Here is a 24,258-nt window from a genome sequence, read left to right on the forward strand (position 1 = left end):
ACCAGTATTTAGTTCTATATGTAAATTTAACAAGACACATTTCTTCAAAGATAATTAGACACAGGAAAAAGCCTATTGCTCTTTCACAGTTGGACTAGTAAAAGACAAGCCACTGGAAATCAGGCAGTGAAGAGTCAAAATAGCGCCATGTCCCGGAGAAAAAAAATATCCAAAAGATACTTGTTACATCATCTGTTATGGTACGACCTCATTAAGTACTGACGATACTGATGGAATTATAAAAACCATCATGATATGGATTTTACTTTTTACGCAAATACTTTCTAGAGGAGTTTGGGTAAAAGCGATAATACTAAAATAACATATAATTACTAAATTTGTGTTTTTTTAATTTGTATTTTTAAAAGCATTGTATAAAGCCCTAATCTGAAAATTCTTTTGTATGCTCAAATTCTGTAGAAATTATAAATTACTGTCCCATATTTTTGTCCTTATCCAAAAGTTACCAAATAGAAGTCAAACTGTCACCTCAACATGCTGTCTCACGCTAACCTATCTTTTTCAAGCTTGAGAACTATATAAAAAAAAATTAACAGTTATGGTCTGCGGACCATTTGAAGTAAACAGGAAGTCTTGTTAAGGATTATTACCCCTAAAAAAATGATCTATTGTTATCCCTAATCACCAAAAGGATTATTTAACTAAGCTTTAACAGTGAGTTGCATAGTGAAATAAGCGCTCACAGAAAAATAACTTGTCAAGAAATATCAACTTTAGATGAAACACCCTACAAAGGTGTGTTCCGCTCGGCGGAACACACCTTTGTAGGTTAAAAGCTAATAACGCATATTATAGCGTTTTTAGCTTTTATAATAAAAAGCTAAAAACGCATATTGAAAAAAAACTGCTTAATGAGAAAAAATCGCCATATGACAGTGATTCAGGAATGGTAACTATTTTTTTCCTTCACCTTAAAAATAGAAGTTGATAACGAAAAGAAAACTAGGTGATTTTGAAAAAAAACTAAAAACCCTTGAAACTAATGTCTGACTGAAACGAAAACTTCACCATTGGAACCAACATGGTCAAAAACCAATTTCTTTGAGCTTTATTTTCGTTTTTCCCTTGTTGTGATGCTCGCTTTTGCTTGTTGTCTAACTGAAGATTTTTTTTGTGGTTCAATTTTTGTTTTTGATCCGTTGTGATTCTTGTTAGCAATTAAATAAAAAAAAACAAGTTTTTCAAACTGAAAGTAAGGAGCGACATTAAAACGAACAGAAATTATTCCGTATATGAAAGGGCTGTCCCCTCCTCAACGTCTCGCTCTTTACGCTAAAGTTTTTTATTGTTTTAAAAAATAAAGTTGTGAGACAAGTCAAACTTCAGCGTAAAGAGCGAGGCGTTGAGGGGGGGACAACCCCTTTCATATACGGAATAATTTCTTTTCGTCTTAAGTTTTAATGTCGCTCCTCACTTTCAGTTAAAAAAACTTATTATTTTTATTTAATTTCTGATCGTTTTTTAGTTAATGCAGCTTTTATTTTGGCTCACCGTCATTGAATAAGTAAACAAAATTGAAACCTATGTAATAGGGTTTTCTGATACGCTGAATCTGGCGGTGTGATTTTCATTAAAATACTAAACTTAATAAAATTTATATATTTAGAATCAGCATTATAAGCCCATTTTTCTTATACATTTATTGACATCAAAATTCCGTTTTTGAAAGTTTCGATTACTATTGAGCCGTATCGCTTGTTTTTTTTTTTTTTTTTTTTTTATTACGTATATGAGGGGGTTCTCCCCTTAGTCAATACCACGCTCTTTACGTTAAAAGTTAAAAAAAAATTAATTCTCAAACCCCGGAATCACAAAGACCGTTTAATTAGAATAGATAGCTCTGTTGAAAGGACTAAAAAAAACTGTAGCGTAAAGAGTGATGTATTGACTTGGGGGAGAACCCCCTCATAAACATTATGATTTCTTTTCGTTTTAAGTTCTAATGTTGCTTCCTACTTGCAGTTGAAAAAACATGTTTTTTTTTATTTAATTTCTCATCGTTTTTTAAATAATGCTTGGAAATCCGCCCCCCCCCCTCATAGAAGTTTCCCTTACCCCAAAGAAACATCCTCTACGGAAAGATTCTCCCGAGTTAATTTCCGTTCCAATGAGCCCTCCTACGATATTCTAGGACCACTGGGTCAATACGATTACCCCTGGGGAAAAGAAATTAAAAAAAAACAAATAAACATGCATCCGTGATCTTTCTTCTGGCAAAAAATGCAAAATTCCACATTTTTGAAGACAGGAGATTGAAACCTCTGCAATAGGGTTTTTTGATACGTTGAACATGATGGTGTGATTTTCATTAAGGTGCTGTGATTTCTAAGGAGTCTTTCCCCCTTTTTCAAAAATCAGCCAAATTTTCTCAGGCGCGTAACTTTTGATGGGTAAGATTAAACTTGATGACTTATATATTTGAAATCAGAATTAAAATCTAATTCTTTTGATGTATCTATTGGTATCAAAATTCCGTTTTTAGAGTGTCGGTGACCATTGCGCCGGGTCGCTCCTTACTTACAGTTCGTTACCACGAACTGTTTGATAGTCTTCTAACCGCATATTTGTTTGTTCTTCATTTCCGTTCATTATTACCTGAGATGCCCTTTGCTTTAGCTGTTTAGATTAGTCTTATCGCGTTTGATAGTCCAGGTAGTAGCACGCCTTCTAGTCGCATTTTTATGCGATTTATTATCGTTCTTCACTATCTAAGACATATTTACCATATCCTTTACTTTAACTGTTCGGATTGGTTTCGTCACGTTTGACGGTCCAGGTTTTTCTTTTTCGGCAATTATAAATTTGCGTTTTTCGAGTCCTTCTCTTAGTCTTGTCACGCTTAATAGTCCAGGTGGTTGGACAGAATTTCTTCATCTTCCAACGACTTATCATTTCGAAAATTGTAAATTTGCGTTTTTCAGGTCGATCGTGATACTTTTAATAGGCTTGGAAAGCAAAAAGCTGTAAAAGCACCATCAATTAAAAACTTCAAATTTTTTCATGTAATACTCATTCTAGTTTTAACTTTATGGGAGTGCCAAAGCAGTAACTGCAGTTTATGTATAACAAGGATTGCGTTTTTTTTGCTATTGTTTTTATTGCCATGATTGGTTGAATTCTCGATTTCGGTTGTTTTCTAACCAAGGATTTTCTTGTGAATTATTTTTATGATTTACTTTATATAATTTACTTTATTTTATAGAATTATTTTTGCGATGAATTATTTTTTATAGAATATATTCTTGTCGTGATGCTCGTCGCTACATGTCTTCTAAGCTGATATTTCTTTGCGTTTCATTTCGTTCGTCATTGCCTTGCCCTTATTTTCCATATCATTTGTTTCAGCTGTTCGGATTGGTCTCGTCAAGTTTGATGGTTAAGTTTGTTTATATTCAGCAATTATGAACTTGTATTTTTAGGGTTGTCCTCATAACGCAATTTACAAGAAAAATGTTTTTCCCAGATTAAGGCTTTAAAACTAATTTTATCAAACTTGTGACCTATCTTCATTGCTTTTAAGACCAGGAAATCTCAGGCTGCCAATGTTTTAAAAACAAAATACTGAGTCATTTTCGAGACATAAAACATAATGCATGCACAATCGCTCGTTTAAAGAGAGTAGATAGATTTATCTACTAATCCTCAATGCCGCACCAGTTTTATTTTCAGCGGCTAATACCTGGACCAAAGGGGAAAATTGAAATTTTCGGCGCGCCCCCGATTTTTCTCCAGCGGTGCAGCGCCAGTTGACACCAATTTTTCCTATTAGGAAGGAGTTTCAAACCTATTCAAAACACCACAAGTGACATATCGTTCAAATAAAAACAAAACTCATTAATGTGTAGGATCAAGATTCTTTTTTTTCAGAATCTTTAATCTCTTGCTTTTCAACAAACGGTAGCGTTCAGTAGCTCTGTGTCCGTGTTTCCATGATACTTGTCATTGTATTCAATGAAACCCATTTTCAGTAACCATGTTTGATGTGCAATGGGCAGGGGGGTCCTGAGAAGCAGTGAGCGACATCAGCACAGGTTGCTACGTCTTTTATGTATTGTCATTATCTCAAGTTAAATTGTTCTTCTTGTAATTAAATTATTACCAAAAATATAATGGCTTTGTATTAGCTTGTTGTGAGATCGAATGTTCTGCAAAAGAACCATATTTTATTTTATTTCGCTTTTTCTGATGCAAATTATTACTACTATTACTAACAACTCACTGCAGCACCAAACCGCTTGAGGCGTACGGCTATGCACGCTCCTCTTCCATCCCAATCTATTCAAAGCCTGCATATTTACACCCTTCCAAGAAGTTCCCATTTCTATTACATCTTTCCTGACGACATCCTCCCACCCCATTCAGGGATGACCTGCTTTTTGCATGGCCCTAGATGGTTGGCCGACAAGGACGGTCTTTGGTATTCTGTCGTCCTTTATCTGCAGAGCGTGCCCTACTTTAAACTTAAGATCAAAAGAAATAGAAATCTACAATAACTCAATTCAAGACGAAATCTTGGAGGAGGCCCAATATGATAAGGGCACCAATGATCAAAATATCGGGTGGAGGTCAATGTGACAAAGGTGCCTATTATTAAAATAATAATTAATATTAAATAATTATAAATTAAAATAACATAAATTAAAATAAATAACAGAGTCAAACTCAAAACGAGCAGAAATTAATATGAGTAGGGTTCTAAAACCCTATGCTTTCTAAAATCCAGAATATAATTTGTACTCTACTGAACAAAATTTAAATGAATTTACTGAAAAAAAATGAACAGTGTCAGTTTAATATACATATGCATAGCATATAATCTTAATTCTTTAAAATCTTAATTATTTTGATTCTTAAGTTATAAAAATGAAAACATTTAAAAGTATTTTTTTTTAGTAAAGTACACATACTCAAAAGGATAATTTCCGGACCTTTCAACTACGTTCAGCAAAATGGTTATATCATAATGTGGATGGGAAGTGTTTAGAGGAATGATAGGTATGGGGGGCATCCGCCCTCCGATCGCTTTAAACTATTAATAAGAGCACTAGCCCTCTCAATTCCCAATTGATTGAGTCCTTTGAAGTTTCTACGACAACGCTGGCAAAGACCTAATTTCCAAAACTTTCAACTACGTTGAACAAAATGTCTATCTCAAAATTTTGATTGGATATGTTTGGGGAAATGGTAAGCTTGAGAAATGGTACAAAATGGTAGGCGTTAGTTGCCCTCCAATCACTTTCGACTGTTAAATAGGGCACGAGCGCTTTCAATTTCTAATCGAAGGAGCCCTTTTCGAAGTTTATACGACAACGCTTTCTATAAAACTTTGTATGTCCCCAGGGCATAAGATATAAGATATCTTACAACCCCTGCGCTGAGGACTGTGGGGGGAGTGCAATCCTTAAAGACATAATTTCCGGACTTTTTAACTACGTTTAACAAAATGGCTATCTCAAAATTTTTATTGGATGATTTTGAGGAAATGGTGGGCGTGGGAGGGGTGCAGATTTTCCTCGAATCACTTTTGGCTATTAAAAAGGGCACTAGGCCTTCGAAGTTTTTGAAGTTTCTATTACAACGCTCTATAAAAAACCTTATATGCCCCCAGGGCAAAACTTACAATCCTTGCCCTGAGAGGTGTGTGGAGGGAGGGGGTTGATCATCCTCACAGACATAATATCCAGAACTTTCAACTACGTGGAAAAAAATGGATATCTCAAAATTTTGATAGGATGTGTTTGGGGAAGTAGTGGGCTTGAACGGGAGGTTAGTTGCCGTTCAATCAGGTTCGACTAGCCTTTTAAAAAGGGCACAAGCCCTTTCAATTTCCAATTGAATGAGCTCATTTCTGAATTTTCTACGACAACATTTTCTGTAAAAACCTCATATACCCTCAGGGCATAACTTACAACCTTAGCCCTGAGGACTCTTGGGGGAGTGTCATCCTCAAAGACTTAATTTCCAGAACTTTTATCTACGTTGAACAAGATGGCTATCTCAAAATTTTGATTGGATATATTTGGGGAAATGGTGAGCGTGAGAAAGGGGCTAGTTGCCCTCCAATCACTTTCGACTATTAACAAGGGCAATAACCCTTTCAAATTCCAATCGATTGAGCCCTGTTTGAAGTCTATGAAAACGCTTTCTATGAAAACCTTATATGCCCCAGGGCATAACTTACAATGCTTCCCCTGAGGGGTTTGTCATCCTCAGAATCATAATTTCCAGAACTTTCAACTACGTTGAACAAAATGGCTATCTCAAAATTTTAAGTGAATTTGTCTGAAGAAATGGTGGGCGTGAGAGGGGGGTTAGTTGCTCTCCATTCACTTTCGACTATAAAAAAGGGCACTAGCCCTTTCAATTTCCTATAAAATGAGCTCTTTTTCAAGTTTCTACGACAAAACTTTCTATAAAAACCTTATATGCCACCAGGGTATAACTTACAACCCTTGCGCAGAGGGCTCTGAGGGGGTTGTCATCCTAAGAGACCTAATTTCCAGAACTTTTAACTACGTTGAATAAAAATGAATATCTCGAAATTTTGATTGAATGTGTTTGGGGAAATAGTGGGCGTGAGAGGGGGGTTAGTTGCCCTTTAATTACTTTCGACAATTAAAAAGGCCTGCACCTCTTGAAACCTTCAAATCGACGATACCTTTTGACGTTTTACGATCATATTTTCTGTAAAAACCTCATATGGCCCCAGGGCAGACCTTATACAAATCGCTCCGACGATTGTGGGGGGGTTGTCATCCTCAAAGATATAATATCCAGAACTTTCAACTACGTTGAAAAAAATTTCAAAGTTCTGATTGCATGTGTTTGGGAAAATGGTGGGCGCGTGATAGGGGGGTTAGTTGCCCTCCAATTACTTTCAACTATTAAAAAGCCCACTAGCCATTTAAATTTCCAATCGAATGAGCCCTTTCTGAAATTTCTACGACAACGCTTTCTATAAAAACCATATATTCCCCCAGGGCATAACTACAGCCCTTGCCCTGAGGGCTGTGGAGAGGGGGGTGATCATCCTTAAAGAGCTAATTTCCAAAACTTTCAACTACGTTGAACAAAATGGCTATCTAAAAATTTTGATTGTATGTGTTTGGGGGAAAGGTGGGCGTGAGAGGGGGGTTGTTTCCCCTCCAATCACTGTGCGTCCCACCACTGAGTCAAATATTTTTTCTTTCGGACGCTGGATCAGCCAACATGATTTCTCAGAAATCATAAATGAGTAGAATCTTGACAAGAAGACTCAGCTTTTCGAATCCGTCATGTACGGAAAATACAAGGAGCACTTGCCAACAAAAACAGTCTATAGATCTTATACTAACAGACCGTGGATCACACCTGAGATTAAATCCCTTATCAAACAGTGGAGCCATTTGCATGATTCTCGATTGCGCAACAAAGTCGTTGTTCTTTGTCGCACAGCCAGAAGAACTTACGCATCTAACCATCTTGATCCTACCCTATTCAGTAACAGCAAAAAATTGCATGACTCAGTGAAAAGGTTAATTGGTAAAACCCGTGATCTTCACTTAAAAATCCTGAAAGAGGACGGCACTTACGTAACAGCTACTGAGGTTAATGTTTTTTTTGCTGGTATTTGCACCACTTGCCCGAGTTTCTCACAAGAGGAACTAGCTGCAGTCCTTGACACTAGTGCACCTTGTGAACTTTCACGGCCGTCATTTGAGCCCCATCAAGTGTGCACAGAACTACTAAAGCTCAAACCTCGTAGCTCCTCACATCCTGGAGAAATCCCAGTGCGTCTCCTTCGTGGATTTGCGCCTTTCCTTGCTACCCCTCTCGCTAGTATCATCAACTTTTGCATAACACTCGGCAAATTTCCCATCCCCTGGAAAAAATCCTACATCAAAGTGATCCCTACGAAATCCCCGCCAAAATCATGCGATGACTTAAGGCCTATCTTGCTGACTCCCTGCATGGCCAAGGTAACAGAGACCTTCGTTGCAAGACTGCTGATGAGCGATATAGAACGCGATATGCGTCTGTATGACGACATTCTATCGTGGCTCGAGAAAGGGAAAAGCTTCGTAGACTTGGCCCTCGCTAATTACAGGAAAAGCCTTCGACCTCATTAAACACATTATCGCTCTCAATAACCTAAGTGAAATGGGTGCCAAAAGTGACATGCTCCGTCTAATCGTAGATTTTCTTTCCCAGCGGGGACAGTGCGTTTTTGCTCTTAGTGAAGACGATTCAGATTATGCGTTTCTCCCAATCCCTTACGGTGCCCCTCGGGGCACTAAACTAGCCAGAATTATTTTCTTCGATGTGATAAACTTCATCCTGCGTACTTTCAACGACAGATATAAATTTGGTGATGATCTCTCATTCTTACTCAAATACTTACTACAAGACCAACCCTTGACACGTTTATTGATCCTAGTATACCCATGGTTTTTCAGAATGAATATGAGCAAGCTTGCCTTGCCCCCAATAAGTAGAAGTACAAGGTGTTGTTTTTCAACCCTCTTAAATCGGACTTTCAGGAGCCCACTACCTTGTTGAAAACAGTTGGCAGTGAGAAAATTATGGGGGTAATTTTCTCCGTTGATTGCAATTTCGACTACCACGTAAGTGACCTTGTGAAAAAGGGTATGCAGCTGATTACCATGAAGCGGTTCGTTTTCAGTGTGAATTCCATGAAGCTAACCTTCAAGACTTATATCCTACCCATCATTGAATATGCGTGCCCAGTGTGAGGCCCTGGTTTACAGTTGAGTGCTGGGATGGGTCGAGACATTGAAGCTATCCAAATCCGGACTTGTAATATTAGGCTGGGTCAGGAATTTACTGTTTACGATAGTGTACTTAAGGTTCTTGGCCCCCAGTCACTTTTTTGAAGCCGTCAAACTGATCTTGCCGGTTACCTCAACACAGCTCTATAGTAGCCAACACAGAACCCTCCTACCCCCGCTACGTCCCGTATCCGGAGACAAAACAAGCTCAACCCAGTGACATGCCGTACGACTTGCTACCAGCATTCCTTCGTCCCCTTTTTTACAGACATGGTCAACAAATCCTAAGAAAAGTAATATGGTTTTATTCATTTCTTGTTGTCGTATTTGTTATTTAACTTTGTCGTATTTGTAAAAACCCTCGGTATTAGTGCTTTTAGCGCTAAAAAGATCAAGTTTAATAAAATATGTCTATGTCTACAATTCCCTTCACAGGCAAAGCTCGGTCTCCTAGTGCTGCCTGATAAAACTGATAACAATAAAAAAGAGAAAGGGATGATGCCGCTTATATGTGCACACAAAATTTCTGAATTGTGAGAAAAATATACATACTTTGTTTAAATTCACTTTATTCTATTCTTAGCAGACACTTCGTACAGCATGCTGATGCAAAGATAAATGTCACACAAGTAGCCAAGGGGTTGTGTGAAATGCGACCAATCTCAGTCATAATTCTTAGCACGTTGATGTTAGTTCTTTTTTTGGAGATGGTTAAAGGAAATAGTTAGAAAAGCGAAAATACCAGTAAAGTCAGAATGGTATTATATACAGAGGAAGTTCAACAGTTATGGGTTAGTAAGTGAATCCAAAACGTAAGGAATAGGACGTTATCAGCGCTTATTAGGCATTTGAATGACAAATAAGAGAATCGGAATTTCAATTAAATACTGGAAATAAAAAAAACAATTAAATGATTCCTGGAGCGGATCCCCCTATACCAAATTCCATGACCAAACTGCAACCGATTACGAATATCATCATATAAAGTACTAAGTTTTATTTTCTTTTTCATTCAGAAAATGATATTCTCTGTATATCTACCTTCTTATTCTTCAATGATTCCATTTCTGTCCTATTTGCAGACCTAGAAGGTGTATTCATATCCAATTTTGAAAGTTTTAAAACAAGACAATCTAATCTTGCACTGATAGATCTTAGGAATTAAAAGCATCTTGAATATCAGGGGAAAAAATTGACCTGAGAAAATGTACCGAAACAGGAAGCATAGAACATTTTTCAATTTTGCTATTAACTAGGTTCACACTTTTACTTGATGATAAGGTTTCAAAGGCAGTATATTTGGAAAAATATTAATATGGAACGTATTATGAAGCGTAATCGACCCCTATATTTTTGTTTTCCTTATGTTAAAAACGAGCACGGATTAATTAAAAAAAAATATGTGCTCAAAATTGCTCAAGATGACAAATTAACCTGAACGGCTAAAAAATAGACGATGGAACAAGAAACAGCAAAATGTTGCACAATGATATGTTCGATTAGAACACAAAGCAAAAATACAATGGAATGAAGGAACGTCTTAATTTAGTGTATGAAGTCTGTGAATTTAGTCTGTGAAAGATAAACAGGAAGGAGGAATTCAATCCATGCCAGAAATACTTATTTCAATTGAAATTGCTGATTTTTCACTGTAGAGTGAACAAGTGTTATTTCAGCATCTGCAAAGATGCAGAGAAATGACAAAATGAATTCACGACCGAATTTCTTAGCCACCCTGGGACGGAATGACGTTATTTTGGCGTCTCTGAAGTATAAAAAGGAAAGAGGAATCGCATTCAAGCCAGAAAAAAAGTAATGTGAGAGACTCCATATTCATGTACATTCAAATAGCAAAATTAAATAATTTTTCCTCAGAGGTGGTCAAGCCGTTTTTAGTATCTATGAGGTATGCAAAACTACAAAAGATGACAAATGACTCCAAACAGACAAGAAAAAGGCATAGAAGAGGGAATTGGTTATTAGTATCTATGACACGTGCGAAATTACACAAGATGACACTGAACAACTAAAGAAAAAGGCAACACCGAAAATCAAATTGAATTGCAAACGAAAATGTGACTTAAAACTAAAGAATAACACAATAATTATGCTATTGCGTAATTTAGACATTTCAGAAATTAGATAAAATAAGGAACGTGTTATTCTAGCGTTTATAGAGGATAAATAAGAAGGAAAAATTGAATTCACGCCAGAATTCCTCAATTCAACTGAGGGTATATTTCAAAGAGCATAAGCATTGGAATATTCCTGGTTGTTACTGAATTATATAACAACGCAATTAAAGCAAAATAGTAACGACTGAAGAAAAAGTAGGATAGAAGTTTTATATATATATATATATATATATATATATATATATATATATATATATATATATATATATATATATATATATATATATATATATATATATATATATATATATATATATATATATATATATATATATATATATATATATATATATATATATATATATATATATATATATATATATATATATAATCATTATCAGTTAAGACTGAAGATGAAACGACCCATTTAGGTGCGTAGTATAAAAATTAAAAACAATGAAAACAATATGCTAATCTGACAGCAGCCCAATGCAAGAAAATTTGCAATCAAAAGGCTAATCAGTCTTTTTAATAATGACCATTGAAGTTGAAAGCGCTTTGGAAGAATACGTGAAAAAATACATAACTCAATATTCTCAAGTGTATTAATTGCATTATTCTATACGCAGAATTCTACTTGTTTTGTCCACCTCTCTTAAATAGCTCCCCATTAGAACCAGAAATCATCAATTGCTTTATAAACACCAAACATAGATGTTCAAATTGACTTGGCCTAATTTCTTAAATTCTGCAAAGCAGAACAGATATCAGTCAAAAAAATTAATCATCTTTAATCGCTAATTATAATAATTAATCATTAGTATATAATAAAATAATATAATTATAGAATCACAAATATAATAACAAAATCATAAGCTAATCATTAATAATAATCAAAAAATGAATAATTAATTCTAGTAATGACGTGAAAAGCAATCTGAACCCATATATCCATGCATCATGAGTTTACTGAAAATAATGTTTATTTTTTCCATGATTGTAGTTTGTCAGTTTCTTACTGAAGGCTACAACAATTCTAGCTAAAAAGTGGATGACTGACAGAATTATCTAGACTTCTAGACTGACAGACTTCTAGAATTATCATACAAACCACTTGCCAGATTAATAACATATTTTCAATCATCAAGTCTCATCTTAAATCATTTAACCTTCCATTATTTAACATTCTGTCACCATCAGGATTCTCTAAAACCAGCAAAGCCATCAACTGATGAGTGCACAATATATTCAATTTCTTCCTTATAACAGAGACTCTAAATTCTTGACACGTGCATCTACTAATGTCATCTGTCAAAAATACTGGCCCTCCTCTACAGTGAATTTGATAGCCATGAGAAACGCTGTAGTAGCTTTTACGCGAACCAGGTAAGAAGCTGAACTTTTTCGAGTCGAATAAGGCTAAAGCATCAAGAAGGGTAGCACCAAGGAGGGCGTGAAGTAGCAAAAGCTCTGGCTGCGATGGCGTTACTAAAATGAAAAAAAACTTGTTTAATTAAAGTGTCCTTAAAAAAATAAGGTGAGTAATCCACTTAAAGGGAAAAAAAGAGTGCTTGTTCTTTCTACAGAATGGGCCATTCAAGAGGCAAATAAATTAAAGAAACGGTATGTATTTTTTAGTCTGTATTTTAGATTGTTTAAACTTTTATATTTGAAAGAATAATCAATAAAAAACATTAACCATCAAAACACCACAAAAAATGGCAAGCAAATTTGATAAGCCCATGCTGAAATACACTTTAGTATATTTTCTACGCTCAACCACACAAACAAATACCAAGAAATTTTGCACATTTTTCCGCTAAATAACAGGCAAATCAAAATCAAATCATGCACTATATATTCTATTCGAACCCCCTTCGCTGGTAATCACTTAATTTTCAGCTTTTCTAAATTCTTTTACTAAACATTTTAGGGAAGTTGGGCATACGTCCGTATATATACATAAATATATATATACATATATTTATATATATAAATATATATTATATATTTACTCCAGCGGATAGTTTCTCCCCCCCCCCCCCTAATGGAAAGTTTCTCTAGCGGAAAAATTTCCCTATGGAAAATTCCCTCCGCAGGATATCTCCTCATGGAAAAATCCTCCAGAGAATTACAACCCCGCCGAAAATTTCCCCCAGACGATCCTGACGATCTTCAGAACACTTGTGTATATGTAAAATTGAGTCACCAAAGGGAAAGTAAGACAAATAAAACGAATTTCGTATATGAATTCTAGAAAATTGCCCCCGTGTAAAATTTCCCCTGAAAAGTTTATCCCCAGAAACTTCCCGTAGAAAATTCTCCTCATCTCCCCAAAGAATGTATGCATACTTCCCAATGACAAATACTACATATAAACATTTGGGCAATTTTCATAACTTACAGTCCTTTCCGCGGGGGCTGCGAAGAGTCATGCCATCCTCAAAGACATAGTTTTGGATCTTTCAACTATGCTGAACATCATGGCTATCTCAAAATTATGACCGGACGATTTTAGGGGGAAAAGAGTGAGGGGAGGGCTAGCTGCCCTCCAATCTTCTTAGTCATAAAAAAAAACACTGGAATTTCTCATTTCCGTTCAAATAAGTCGGGTCCCGATCTTCTAAAACTATTAGTTCGAAATGATCACATCCAGGGAAGAACAGAGAACAAAATAAAATAACACGCATCCACAATCTTTCTTCTGGCAAAAAAATAAAAATTCTACATTTTTGCAGAAGGGGGCTTGAAACCTAGTGTGTAGTAGTGTTCTCTGATATGCTGTTTCCAATAAGATTCATTGCCTTTGAAGATGTGTTCACCTTTTTCAAAAATCAGGCAAATTTTCTCAGACTCGTAGCTTTTGATGGATAACATTAAACTTAATGAGTCTTATATATTTGGAAAATTATATATTTGTAACTCTATTCTATAAACTGAATAGTTTACTATGGGTATGGGTATGACAAATGCTACAAAACTGTAAGGAAAACTGCATCTATACTGCAAGGCATCAAGGAACGTTCATACATCAATCTTAAGAAGATGAAAACAGATGCATCTTGTTTAATAGCCATACCTTTCTTAAATTCAAATACTCCATTTCAACACCCCTTACTGGGTCTAAACTGGTTCAGAAGATTAATCTTCTTAAAATTTATATAAGTCAAGAAACGAAATGGGAAAGGAATGACAAATGAAAACTAAGAGAAGAAAGAAAATAACAAAATAAAAATAAAATAAAAAAGGTGAAAAAACGAGGATTTTGTCAGCCAGTGGCGAAACATGAAGAAGAAGAAATAAGCAAATATTTCGACAAGGACCTCCACCAAGTCGTCCTCAGTGCTAAACAAAAAAAAAAAAGAAGAAAAGAAAAAGAAACCAACGAAAATCGAACCTTTCGAAGTTTACTTCATAACGACAGAACAAAAACTCAAAAATCCTCGTTTTTCACCTTTTTTTTATTTTATTTTCTTTTTTTTATTTTATTTTTCATTTTTTTATTTTCTTTCCTCTCTTAGTTTTCATTTGTCATATATAACCAGTGTGGTCTTAGAATGCATTTACGGGAAATGAATGTCAATAAAATCATAAAACTACACAACCATTATCAATCAATCAATCAATCAATCATTTATTATCCACAACTACAAGACAATAAGTAGTACAAGTGGAGTATAAACATAATAATAAAAAAAAAAGAACATCTACAAACACAAGCAATTAAATTAAATAAAGAAAAGAACTGTAAAAGACCGTGGTCAGGGCCAATATTACAAAATGCATCTGCAGAAAGCTTTTTGTGTAGGTCACCGAGCTTTTGAGTTACATCCGTAACATAGAAATTTTTAACTAGATACCGATTTCTAGTCCATGGAGGCAGAGAAAGAAGAAATTTGCAAAATTTGAAATATGTAACTTTAATCTTTTTTAAATCCTTTAGCTTAAGAACAGAATGGACACCCGAAAAATACTTTCTATGTGGAAAAATAGCATCTATCCATGGTGCCTGTCTCTGCATATCCTCTATTGTTATCTTTATTGTAAGTACCTCGGAGTGGAGTAATACTGTCTGGCTTGACCCCATGAATCAGCTGGGCAATCTTGATAAAACTTTGTACAGAGCCATCGTTGTAATTTTTACGTTTCCTAAAGCGCTCTACCCTTACCTCATGGAATATAATAACCTTGAGATAGTTTTTAACAACTGTCCTAGTTAATTTTGGAAAATGTCAGGCATACCTTAGCATCAAAACTTACTTCCTTCTACGTTGAAACTAAAAATGCTTGAGAGACAAGTGCAGGGACGTCAATAGTGGGCATAGGGGGAACTTGCCTCGCCCCTATAATTTTCGGTACTTTCATTTAAAAATGACCTTTTTTATATTGCCATCAGTAAATTTATGGTAATGCAACAAAATTACCCCTTAGATTTTGACAAATATATGTCCCACCCCCTCTCCCTAGATTCCCATGATGTGGCACCCCTTGGTGAGTGGTATTCCTATTGCCAAAGCTAATCCTATTAAAGGGATGAAAAAAACGGTTTCAAACAGCCCAGTTTTTTAGTTTACCCTTTATTTACTTAGAATTGATTTTGCGGATTAAAACAGCCCCATTTTTTAGTTTACCCTTTATATAATTAGAATTGATTTCGCATGATTTTATGTTCTTGATTTTAGTATAAAAACCAAACATACTTTTTTTATGTATGCTTTTCATACGACAGGTTCTTTGGCTGGTAAATATATATTTAGCAGTTAAATACGAAAAGTGTACCTGAACGGCTATACCCAATTAAAGTGTAATTGAATGCAACCCTTTCCAGTTAACGCCTTGAAAAATTGCAACAAGATTCCGGGGGGGGGGGGGCTTAGCGTCATGAAGTTTTTTTCAAGAAATAAGTCACCATTAAAAATTGTAAAATAATTAAAAGAACTAAGTTATTATGCAATTTGAAGTCACTAACTATTTTTCAGAAAAAATTAGTGCTCTCTTTTAACTATGCTTTTCAGAAAAATAAAGAAGAATCAATGTTTTACTATATGAATGATTTTATACACATATATTTTACTTCTTCTTGTCCTTTTCATTTTATTAAATGTGTCTTGTAAATTCAGTGTTTAATTATTGACCTTTTTTTATTTATCATTATTTTTTCGAACAAACTTCAATGAACATGTGTCATTTAAACTATTTAGACCAAACTAATTGATGTCACTGTCGGAAAATGAACAAGCTCAACATCTAAAGTTATGACCTCCAGCAATTACTGTGAAGACGACAAGAGTAAATGAATTATTTTAGAAAAAAATAGAAACTTGAAACTTGAGAACTAGCATCTTCATTAGGTGCAGGGAAATTGATTAAACCAGTCACTAAATGACCTTAGAGAAATTTGCTCAAAATCTCAGCTTCACCAAAACTAATCTCCCTTACAAGGACAAATATATTCCCAGTATACCACTGAGTTCTATTTATTAAAGACACTCCCTTTTCAAGGTTTATTTTTTAATAAGCACATAAAATAAAAACTTAATGTGCTGTAGTCCTTTAACCATTTGAATCACTATACTTGATGCATCGATTTACTTTGTTGAAGTTGAAACTTCACTTGAAGTAACCAAAACATGACTCCTGAGAGAATAATTTTCCAAAGCACAGGGTTAAAAATGGATGTATAATTTTATAACTTATTCAGAAATAATATGAAAAATCTGTATATTTTCCACACTGCTAAACATAGATCTATCGTACATAAACATAAACATGCCAGGAGACGGTTCTGAAATTGGCTTAAATTTCTTTGAAGATGACCAGATTCTAGTCAGAACATTGCGAATAATAATAACAGTATTGCATATCAGGTCACAAAACATGCCTGTTGCTATGAAATGAGACCTAAAATAATCCATTTTTTCCTCTATGGTACTACAAAGCATCAGTACTGCTCATGACATCATCCTAAATTGATACAAATAACTTACATTCATTCTGTAGAATTCTAGGGTAGTCCAACTTCCTTATAAGGTCTGTAACTGTACTAATTAATTCCGTATGGTTAATTCTTTGAGAAATGTTCATTGTCTGCAAGAAAGAAACTCTGATGAGACTAAGTCACTTAGCAGGGTTGTAATTTGCTATCGGCAGGGGGCAACTGCCCCCACTAGACCCCAGCCCCCCTCTAGACAAAATTTTGCCCCCCCTCCTTCCAGCAGAAATGTAGTTTATGCAGAAACAAAATCTTGTCAAAACTGACATAACCCAGCATAATTCAAGCATCCAGAGAAACATGTCAAATTTCTTTAGTCGGCCTATATCTTTGTACCATATGGCTTATTTTTTTCATTCTTCACAGTCATTTTCACTTGATTTGGGGAAATTGGCTCCAATTTTGCCAACTGATTTGGGGAAATTGGCTTCAATTGGCTCCAACTTAACAATACCTTCCAGCATGGGCGTAGGCAGCATTAGGCAGAATATTGTCTAGGGGGGGGGGCAGTCGATAGTGCGATGGAGTTTTATCAACTGCTTTTTCCAAACCATCTGCTTTTTCAGCCATAGCTAATGTAAATTTGAAGGTCTAGGGTGGGGGGGGGGGGAGCTGCCCCACCTACCCCCCCCTACGCCCATGCCTTCCAATACCTCAATTTGGGCAGCAAATCCCTTCTTTAAAGTTTCATGCTTCTTTCTGAAGTAGTGAAAAATGTTATGATAGACTACAAAGAGGAAACCATTTCTTTCTGGGACAACTGCAGTCAAACTCAGGTGCAGCCGCTTTTAGTTTGGTCAAAACAATTTTGCAATGGGATTGACAAACGATGCAACTCCATTTTGGGTAAAATTAGTTTTTGTTTGGCTAGCTTCAAACTTTATATGGATAAGTTATAATATAGACTAACCACTTTTTGCAGAGACCTAGGTAAGGCATTTACCTATCATAAGCACTTGAGAAACTACAGGATTGGCACACTAGCCAGGAGGAAATGCACACCCCATTTAAAATGGCCGAGTTGATTAGTATGACAAAGTTTGTGTGTTGGCTAGTATGGCATGTGTCATAGTACCCAACTGATAATATGGCATGTACAATTTTTTGATGTGTACAATTATAAAGTAATATAAATACTTAGAACAATAATATATCAATAATATAAATGTATACAATACAAAAATAAATAATATATTAAATATAAAGATAATGTACATACAAATAATATATAAATAAGTAATATAACTACTTGTTTATGGAGATACACTCTGGACTTAGCTTGAGAAAACTGAAAGCTTGTAGTTTGGCACAAGCCACTAGCTTCAACAGGGAGAATGTAAGCTTCTTCTATGATAATCTTGAAAGGGTTCTTACAAAGTAAAAGTTTAGACAAGAAAACATTTATAATGTTGATGAGACATGTATGACAACTATCCATTTCCCACCAAATGTAATTGCAGAGAAGGGAATGAAACAACCGGGTCAGGTTACATCAGGAGAGCATGGAATTCTTGTCACTTTGATGGGCTGTGTGAGCATGCTGGGAACAGCTTAAGGAGAACAAGTGTCTTCTGATTTTAGACAACCACAAATGTAACATTTCACTCAAAACTCTCAACCTGGCAAGCTAGCATGGAATCGTATTCCTCACTTTTCCATCACATTGCAGTCATGAGCTGCAACCATTGGATATATTTCTCTATGGTCATTGAAGAGCTACTTCAACAATGCTATGGACTCATTGATGATGCATCACCCTGGAAAACCCATGATGATATATATGATATTGCTGAACTTGTTGGTACAGCATTTCCGAAAGCTTTTACTATGAGCAACATTGTGAGAGGTTTTGCCAAGCCAGGTATATTCCCATTTGCCAGAAATGCAATTCCTGATCATTATTTTTTGTCATCCTATGTTACTGATCATCCAGATCCAGAAGAAAAATAATACTCCAGTACTGCAAGCGGACAGCAGCACAACTAAGGATGATGTTGTCAGTTTACCGGAACCCAATCCTGCATGTCAGATGCTGCTTTGCTGGAGAAGCTCCACCCAATTCAGAAGGTTTGTTCTTGACTGGCTAGTAAGAACATCAGTAGTGTTGGGCGATATTTGATATCGATATTGATATATCGATATACTGGATCAAAAATCGATATCGAATATCGAAACATATTATCAAAACCGATATTTTTTAAGGGTCTCTAACCCCCTATATTCCCCGCGGAAAATCCACCACATGAAAATTCTGCAAATTTTCAGCATACATCTTTGAGATTCTTTGCAGGTTTGAATTCTTTCATCTATAATTGATTTTATTTATCCTTATCTTACATCTTACCCTGGCATCTATTTCGCAAGAATTCATTTCCGGCTCCCGAGTAAGCATGGACACTGTTTCTGTTTTCTGTTTCTGTTCTGTTTTTTAAAGTACCTGTTTCTGTTCCGTTCATGCAAAAAAACAGAAACAGAACAGAAATAGATTACCTGTTTTTTATTTACCTGTTCTGTTCTGTTTTTATAGTAGCTTTTCGTTCTGTTTCTGTTTTTTTTCTATCTGTTTTTCTTCTGTTTTTTATTTTATTTATGTGACTCGGGAATGAGATATTTGAGATTGTCGACTTGAGAAAATGGCGCTTTAAATCATAATTTGAGATTGTGATGAAGTGTGGTTACACCTCATGCGATTTTTAGAATTGGAACGTAAGTAAAATGATGGAACTTAGTCTGTCAAACATATCAAATTGGGCTGCTACTGTTTCCGCTAGGCAGAATTAGGGACTGGGAATCAGATGGTAGTAGGTATTTGCTTAAATGTTAGTGGTAGACGGTCTAGGAGGGCCCCGCTCCACCCTCCAAGATTTTCTCTGGCGCCCTCATTCCTCTTTTTCACTCTTTTTTTAGAATAAATTTGTCAATCTGGTCAATTATTGGCACCTTTTTCACATTGGGTCCCCCCAAGATTTTGCTCATTGGCGCCCTTCCCAGAGATTTCGCTCTAGATCTGCCCCTGAATATTAGTACGGTAAAGGTGCAGTTTAATTCCATTAAAACAACGATTATTGCTTACAGTACATTATTCCGTCAATTGAGCAGGAAAGTTGGACAGGCACTCTCCAGGAGAAGCAGGATACAAACAAAGCTTTAGAATTTGTGTCATAGCTTGAAATTCACTGTTGTATATTATTTTTTTATTATTATTATTAACAAATGGGTCACAAAAAAAACATACAAATTTCCATATAATGCTAACAAAACAAAACTGCATATAATACCAACAATATCAAAATAGGTCCCAACGCATATTAGCGTGTTTGGGATATCCCAAAAAAATGAACACTTCAACTACTTATACACTGATACACTTCCTCGTGGGAAATAAAACTCTCTGACTCCTCCTCCCCTCCCCCACCCCTACTAAACAAATAATCAACATTCTAAGGATAATACATTTTTTTACAGGGAAGTTAAAGGAATCCAACATTCATACTCTATGATTCATCATGTTTCCTTTCATATACCGACAATCACATCAATCAACACACAAGAAATTTTTTCTCTTAACATTCACAAGCATATACTCACTCCCATATCAATCACCTAATCCGTGTCTACAATACTAGTTTAAAAAAAATACATCGCAAAGAAGCACAAAATTCCTCAAGAACCTTCTTACCTTTTACTTCCGCCGGAAGCCTGTTCCATACTTCAGGACCAATATACCTAATAAAAAATTTAGATCTGGTAGTAAATGGAACCGGCGTTCTAACTAATTCAACATATAGAGAGAGATAACCGGATTTCCAGAGTTCATATTATATCTTATTTGATCTTCATTTCAAGTAATATGGTACTTAAGCATTATTTCTTAAGCATATTGTATATTACTCACTATTGGTATTATAGCTGGCGATACCAAAATGCTACCTGATAAATCAATCTAATATAATTTTGTATATTGAAAGTTGCTGATGCCACAACTGGTGTAAGACTATAAGAAACTTTAAAGATTAGTTGTTGTTGTCAGGCTAGATACTCACTTTTGACTCCCAAATCAATATTCCTAGTTTTATTGATATATGTTAGATAGGCTGTGAAGTGATAATTTGTGTCCGTTTTAGTTTCAACTTCGCTCTTTACTTTCCTCGGAAAACTTTATTTTTAAAAAAATTAATATTTGATAAGCCAGATACGAAACAGCTTATTTAAAATACAACTGGGGGCTTGAAAGCACTAACCTGGGGAAGCATCCAGCATCACACAAATAATTCAGACATCCTTTCTCTTCCTTTTTCTGCAATTTCCGGAAGTGAAGATACTTTTGCTGAAGAATCTGATTAAACTGAGGCAGTGTCTACGGAAGAGGGCGGCGAAACTGATGGAGAAGAACAGTGGGGAGCTGGGAGTCTGTCAGAAAACGAGGTTGCAGCCCAGGCTATACGATGACCTGTTAGAATTGCTCAAACACTGATAAACTGCGAAAATTATATAGAAAACTAGAAGTTTCCACTGTCCAGCATGGTAACTTTAAAAGATGTTGCAAAGAGATGTGTCCTTCGTTCTCATACCCCTCTTGACGTAAAAGTGCGATGGAATAGCACATTGGAAATAATTGAGTCTACAATAAAACCTAGGGAGCCTTGAAATAGTTTGTACATCTGACAAATGCGACAATTCTATTAGGATTCTCTGGCTTATATCTAATAGCTGGACTGTACTATAAGCTGATATTACCATACTTTGATTACTTTCAACCAATTACAATACTACTGTAATGATAAGTGCCTCTTCATATCCAACTGGCAGTCGAGCACTAATAATCTTAGGTGGGCTTGAGCTCTTTTGTAATACTAGAGCCGGCAAAAGTCCCGTTTTGAACACCTCAAAGAATTCATAATCATGGAATTAAAAAAGGATTGTATGACAAGCCTTCATTTTGAAATTAATCTTTTCCAAAAGGCAGCTTATCTGGATCCTTCAACATTTGAAAGGTTTTCACTTGGGGATTGTTCTCTGGTTTCTCAATCTTTGACACCATTATTATAAGACACATTAAGTAAGGGTGCAGAGACTGCAAGAGAGGCCACTCCAACTTGCCTTTGTACGCCTGAAGTCCTTGAGGCTAGGGTAGAGTCCGATGAGGAAAGCTGATTCCAGCCGTTTCGGATACAATAGGTTTCAAAATTGTTAGACGTTCCTGCAGTGTTAGCAACTCTGTTGTAAATGCCTTAGAATCTTTTGAGGAGAAACTGCTAGTCTATCTTTTAGAGTGTTGTGGAGTTTTCTCATGAGAAATTTCATCTTCATTAATTCATCTAAATACAGCAGGGCAAATCTATATAAATCAGGGTGGGGGAGTAAATTTTTCTTATATTACAACTTTGCAATATTGGTAGATCCAGATTTCCTGGGGGGAGGGGGAGTGGGCTCGGCTAAGAAATAAAATTAGTATTCTTGGATTGTGTAATTACAGTTAGTTATGATTGAGGGGGTCACCAAGGCCATACCAAGGATTTTTTCGGGGGGGGGGGGTTACACAAAAAACTCAAACACGCATAAAAAATTTGTTTATATCCATTTTTGTTACGTTTTTACGAGTCAGAAAAACATTTCGGGGGGAGGGGTTCAAACGCCCCTAACCCCGCTGGGTACAGCCTTAGGTGTCGCTACCCCTTCTCCATTGGGAATGGACCATGAAAACGTGCCTACATGATCAAAAGCATGTCCGCTCGTATTCTTAAAACCAAAGGTTAAAATAGTATCAATTTCTATGATAGAGCAAGTGCATGCATTGGAGAAAGTATTTTCTGTCGCAAAGCAACGAATATTTCAAAATAAGTTGTCAAAAATTACAACTGTCCTATATTTGCATCCCTTTGAAAACCTATTTAAGAGAAGAGAATACTTAAAGAAAGTATTATATAGCAAAGAGTGTAAGTTTCTTCGAAATTCAGAATTTGAGAAATTTCATTTAATTACTTATTTACTTAAGAATGAATTTGGTCGAGGGCCTAGAACAATACTTTCTAGCGCAAAGCACCGTAAAATATGCGAATTACCCTTAAACCATTAGTTTTTCTTTTGAAAAACTTTCACACAAATTGGATAGGAAATAATTAATCTTAAAAGGCTGCTTTAAGCCGTGAGGTAACGAAAAGGTTTTTATTGGCAGTAAGAAATGTCATTTTTCCCGTGTACTTTTCTTCTTTCAGATTTTTGTTTAAGACGGCTTCCAAACATCAGGATCGGGGGAGAGGAAAGCATGGTCTGGTGGGGAAAGCAGTCCCCATCCAAATCAACTACATGCTCTGCTTAAATACTAATGACTTTGAGCTGATTGCGTTATTTCAGGCTGAAAATTAATTTCTTTTCGAAATGTCTCAAGTAAATAGTATACATTTCCGGAAAATTTGAGTAGATGCTTTATAAATATAAAAATGAATGTTTAGAATGAAAAAATGGAAGAAAATTACCATAAAAAAATGATGGTGGTATTTGTGTGCACGAGTAGTTTTTCACCCCTTTATTAGAAAAAACTGCTCTTTTTTGTGGAAAAAATTATGCAATAGTACTAGGTTTTTTCAAAAGTGTTACCAACAGACAAAAGCGCTACCCGTGACAAGTGGCATTCCTGACAAAAAGTCTGAAAGAGAGAATGAGAGACTAAAAGGTTATTTTTTTCATATTGGAGACCCATTCATTTTATGGACTCAAACCGAGGAATCTTTCCGGAGCTGCCAGAAACCACTCTAAAGCCTTACTGTGTACTACTACTAGTATGTCGAGTAATTGTGCACTTTTGATTGCAGAATATTTCGCACGAAAGCAGTATGTACGGACAATATCATGACAATGGAAAAGCATAATTTTTAAACGATAAGCTTTAAGGCTTGAACACCTGATGTTTTAGTTAGATTTACGATAATAAGTCAAAACTTATCATTTAGTATTTTTTCTTTAATGTTTAGGTGTTCGAAAAACAGATGTTTAAACAGCTATTTTTTCAACAAAACAGCTGTTTTCTGTTTTTACCAAAAAACAGAACAGAAACAGAAACAGGTCTTCTGTTATTTTGATGACCTGTTCTGTTTCATTCAAGCCCTCTTTATTTTTTACTGTTTCTTCAGAAAAACAGAACAGTACCCACACTTACTCCCGAGTCAGATACGTGTGAATTATTACCAACTGAGGATGAAAAGTTCACACATGTTTCGTGCTTTGTACATACTCTAAATTTGATTGTGGGGGTGCTATTAATGATACTGCTGAGTTTTTGCCTCTCGTCCAAAAGGCTAGAAATATTGTCAGCTTTTTCAGACGTAGTGTTGTAGCTACCGAC

The 24,258-nt window shown here is 35.6% G+C and overlaps 2 protein-coding genes across 2 annotated transcripts in view; one reads left to right on the forward strand and one right to left on the reverse strand.

The window, feature by feature from the left end:
* The first annotated feature begins 7,295 nt into the window (after positions 1-7,295).
* Positions 7,296-8,129, forward strand: LOC148948853 (uncharacterized). Its single transcript, XM_089095037.1, has one exon. The coding sequence runs from the start codon at positions 7,296-7,298 to the stop codon at positions 8,127-8,129; it is 834 nt and encodes a 277-aa protein (XP_088951163.1).
* Positions 8,130-11,745: 3,616 nt separating this feature from the next.
* Positions 11,746-24,258, reverse strand: part of LOC148948854 (uncharacterized) — a 29,829-nt gene continuing 17,316 nt past the window's right edge. Inside the window, exons 2-3 of the mRNA XM_089094109.1 lie at positions 16,912-17,011; positions 11,746-12,412 (exon numbers count right to left, since the gene is read on the reverse strand). Coding sequence (XP_088950235.1) covers positions 12,075-12,412; positions 16,912-17,008 — 435 coding nt within the window. The 5' untranslated portion in view covers positions 17,009-17,011 and the 3' untranslated portion in view covers positions 11,746-12,074. The remainder of the gene's footprint in view (positions 12,413-16,911; positions 17,012-24,258) is intronic.

This window comes from Artemia sp. Qi Xiang Cuo, chromosome 9 (assembly GCF_049724085.1).
Source record: "Artemia sp. Qi Xiang Cuo chromosome 9, ASM4972408v1, whole genome shotgun sequence".
NCBI lineage: Eukaryota > Metazoa > Arthropoda > Branchiopoda > Anostraca > Artemiidae > Artemia > Artemia sp. Qi Xiang Cuo.

What these genes read in the sequence shown, in the direction of transcription:
- LOC148948853 (XM_089095037.1), top strand. Translation starts at nt 7,296, where the DNA reads ATGTACGGAAAATACAAGGAGCACTTGCCAACAAAAACAGTCTATAGA.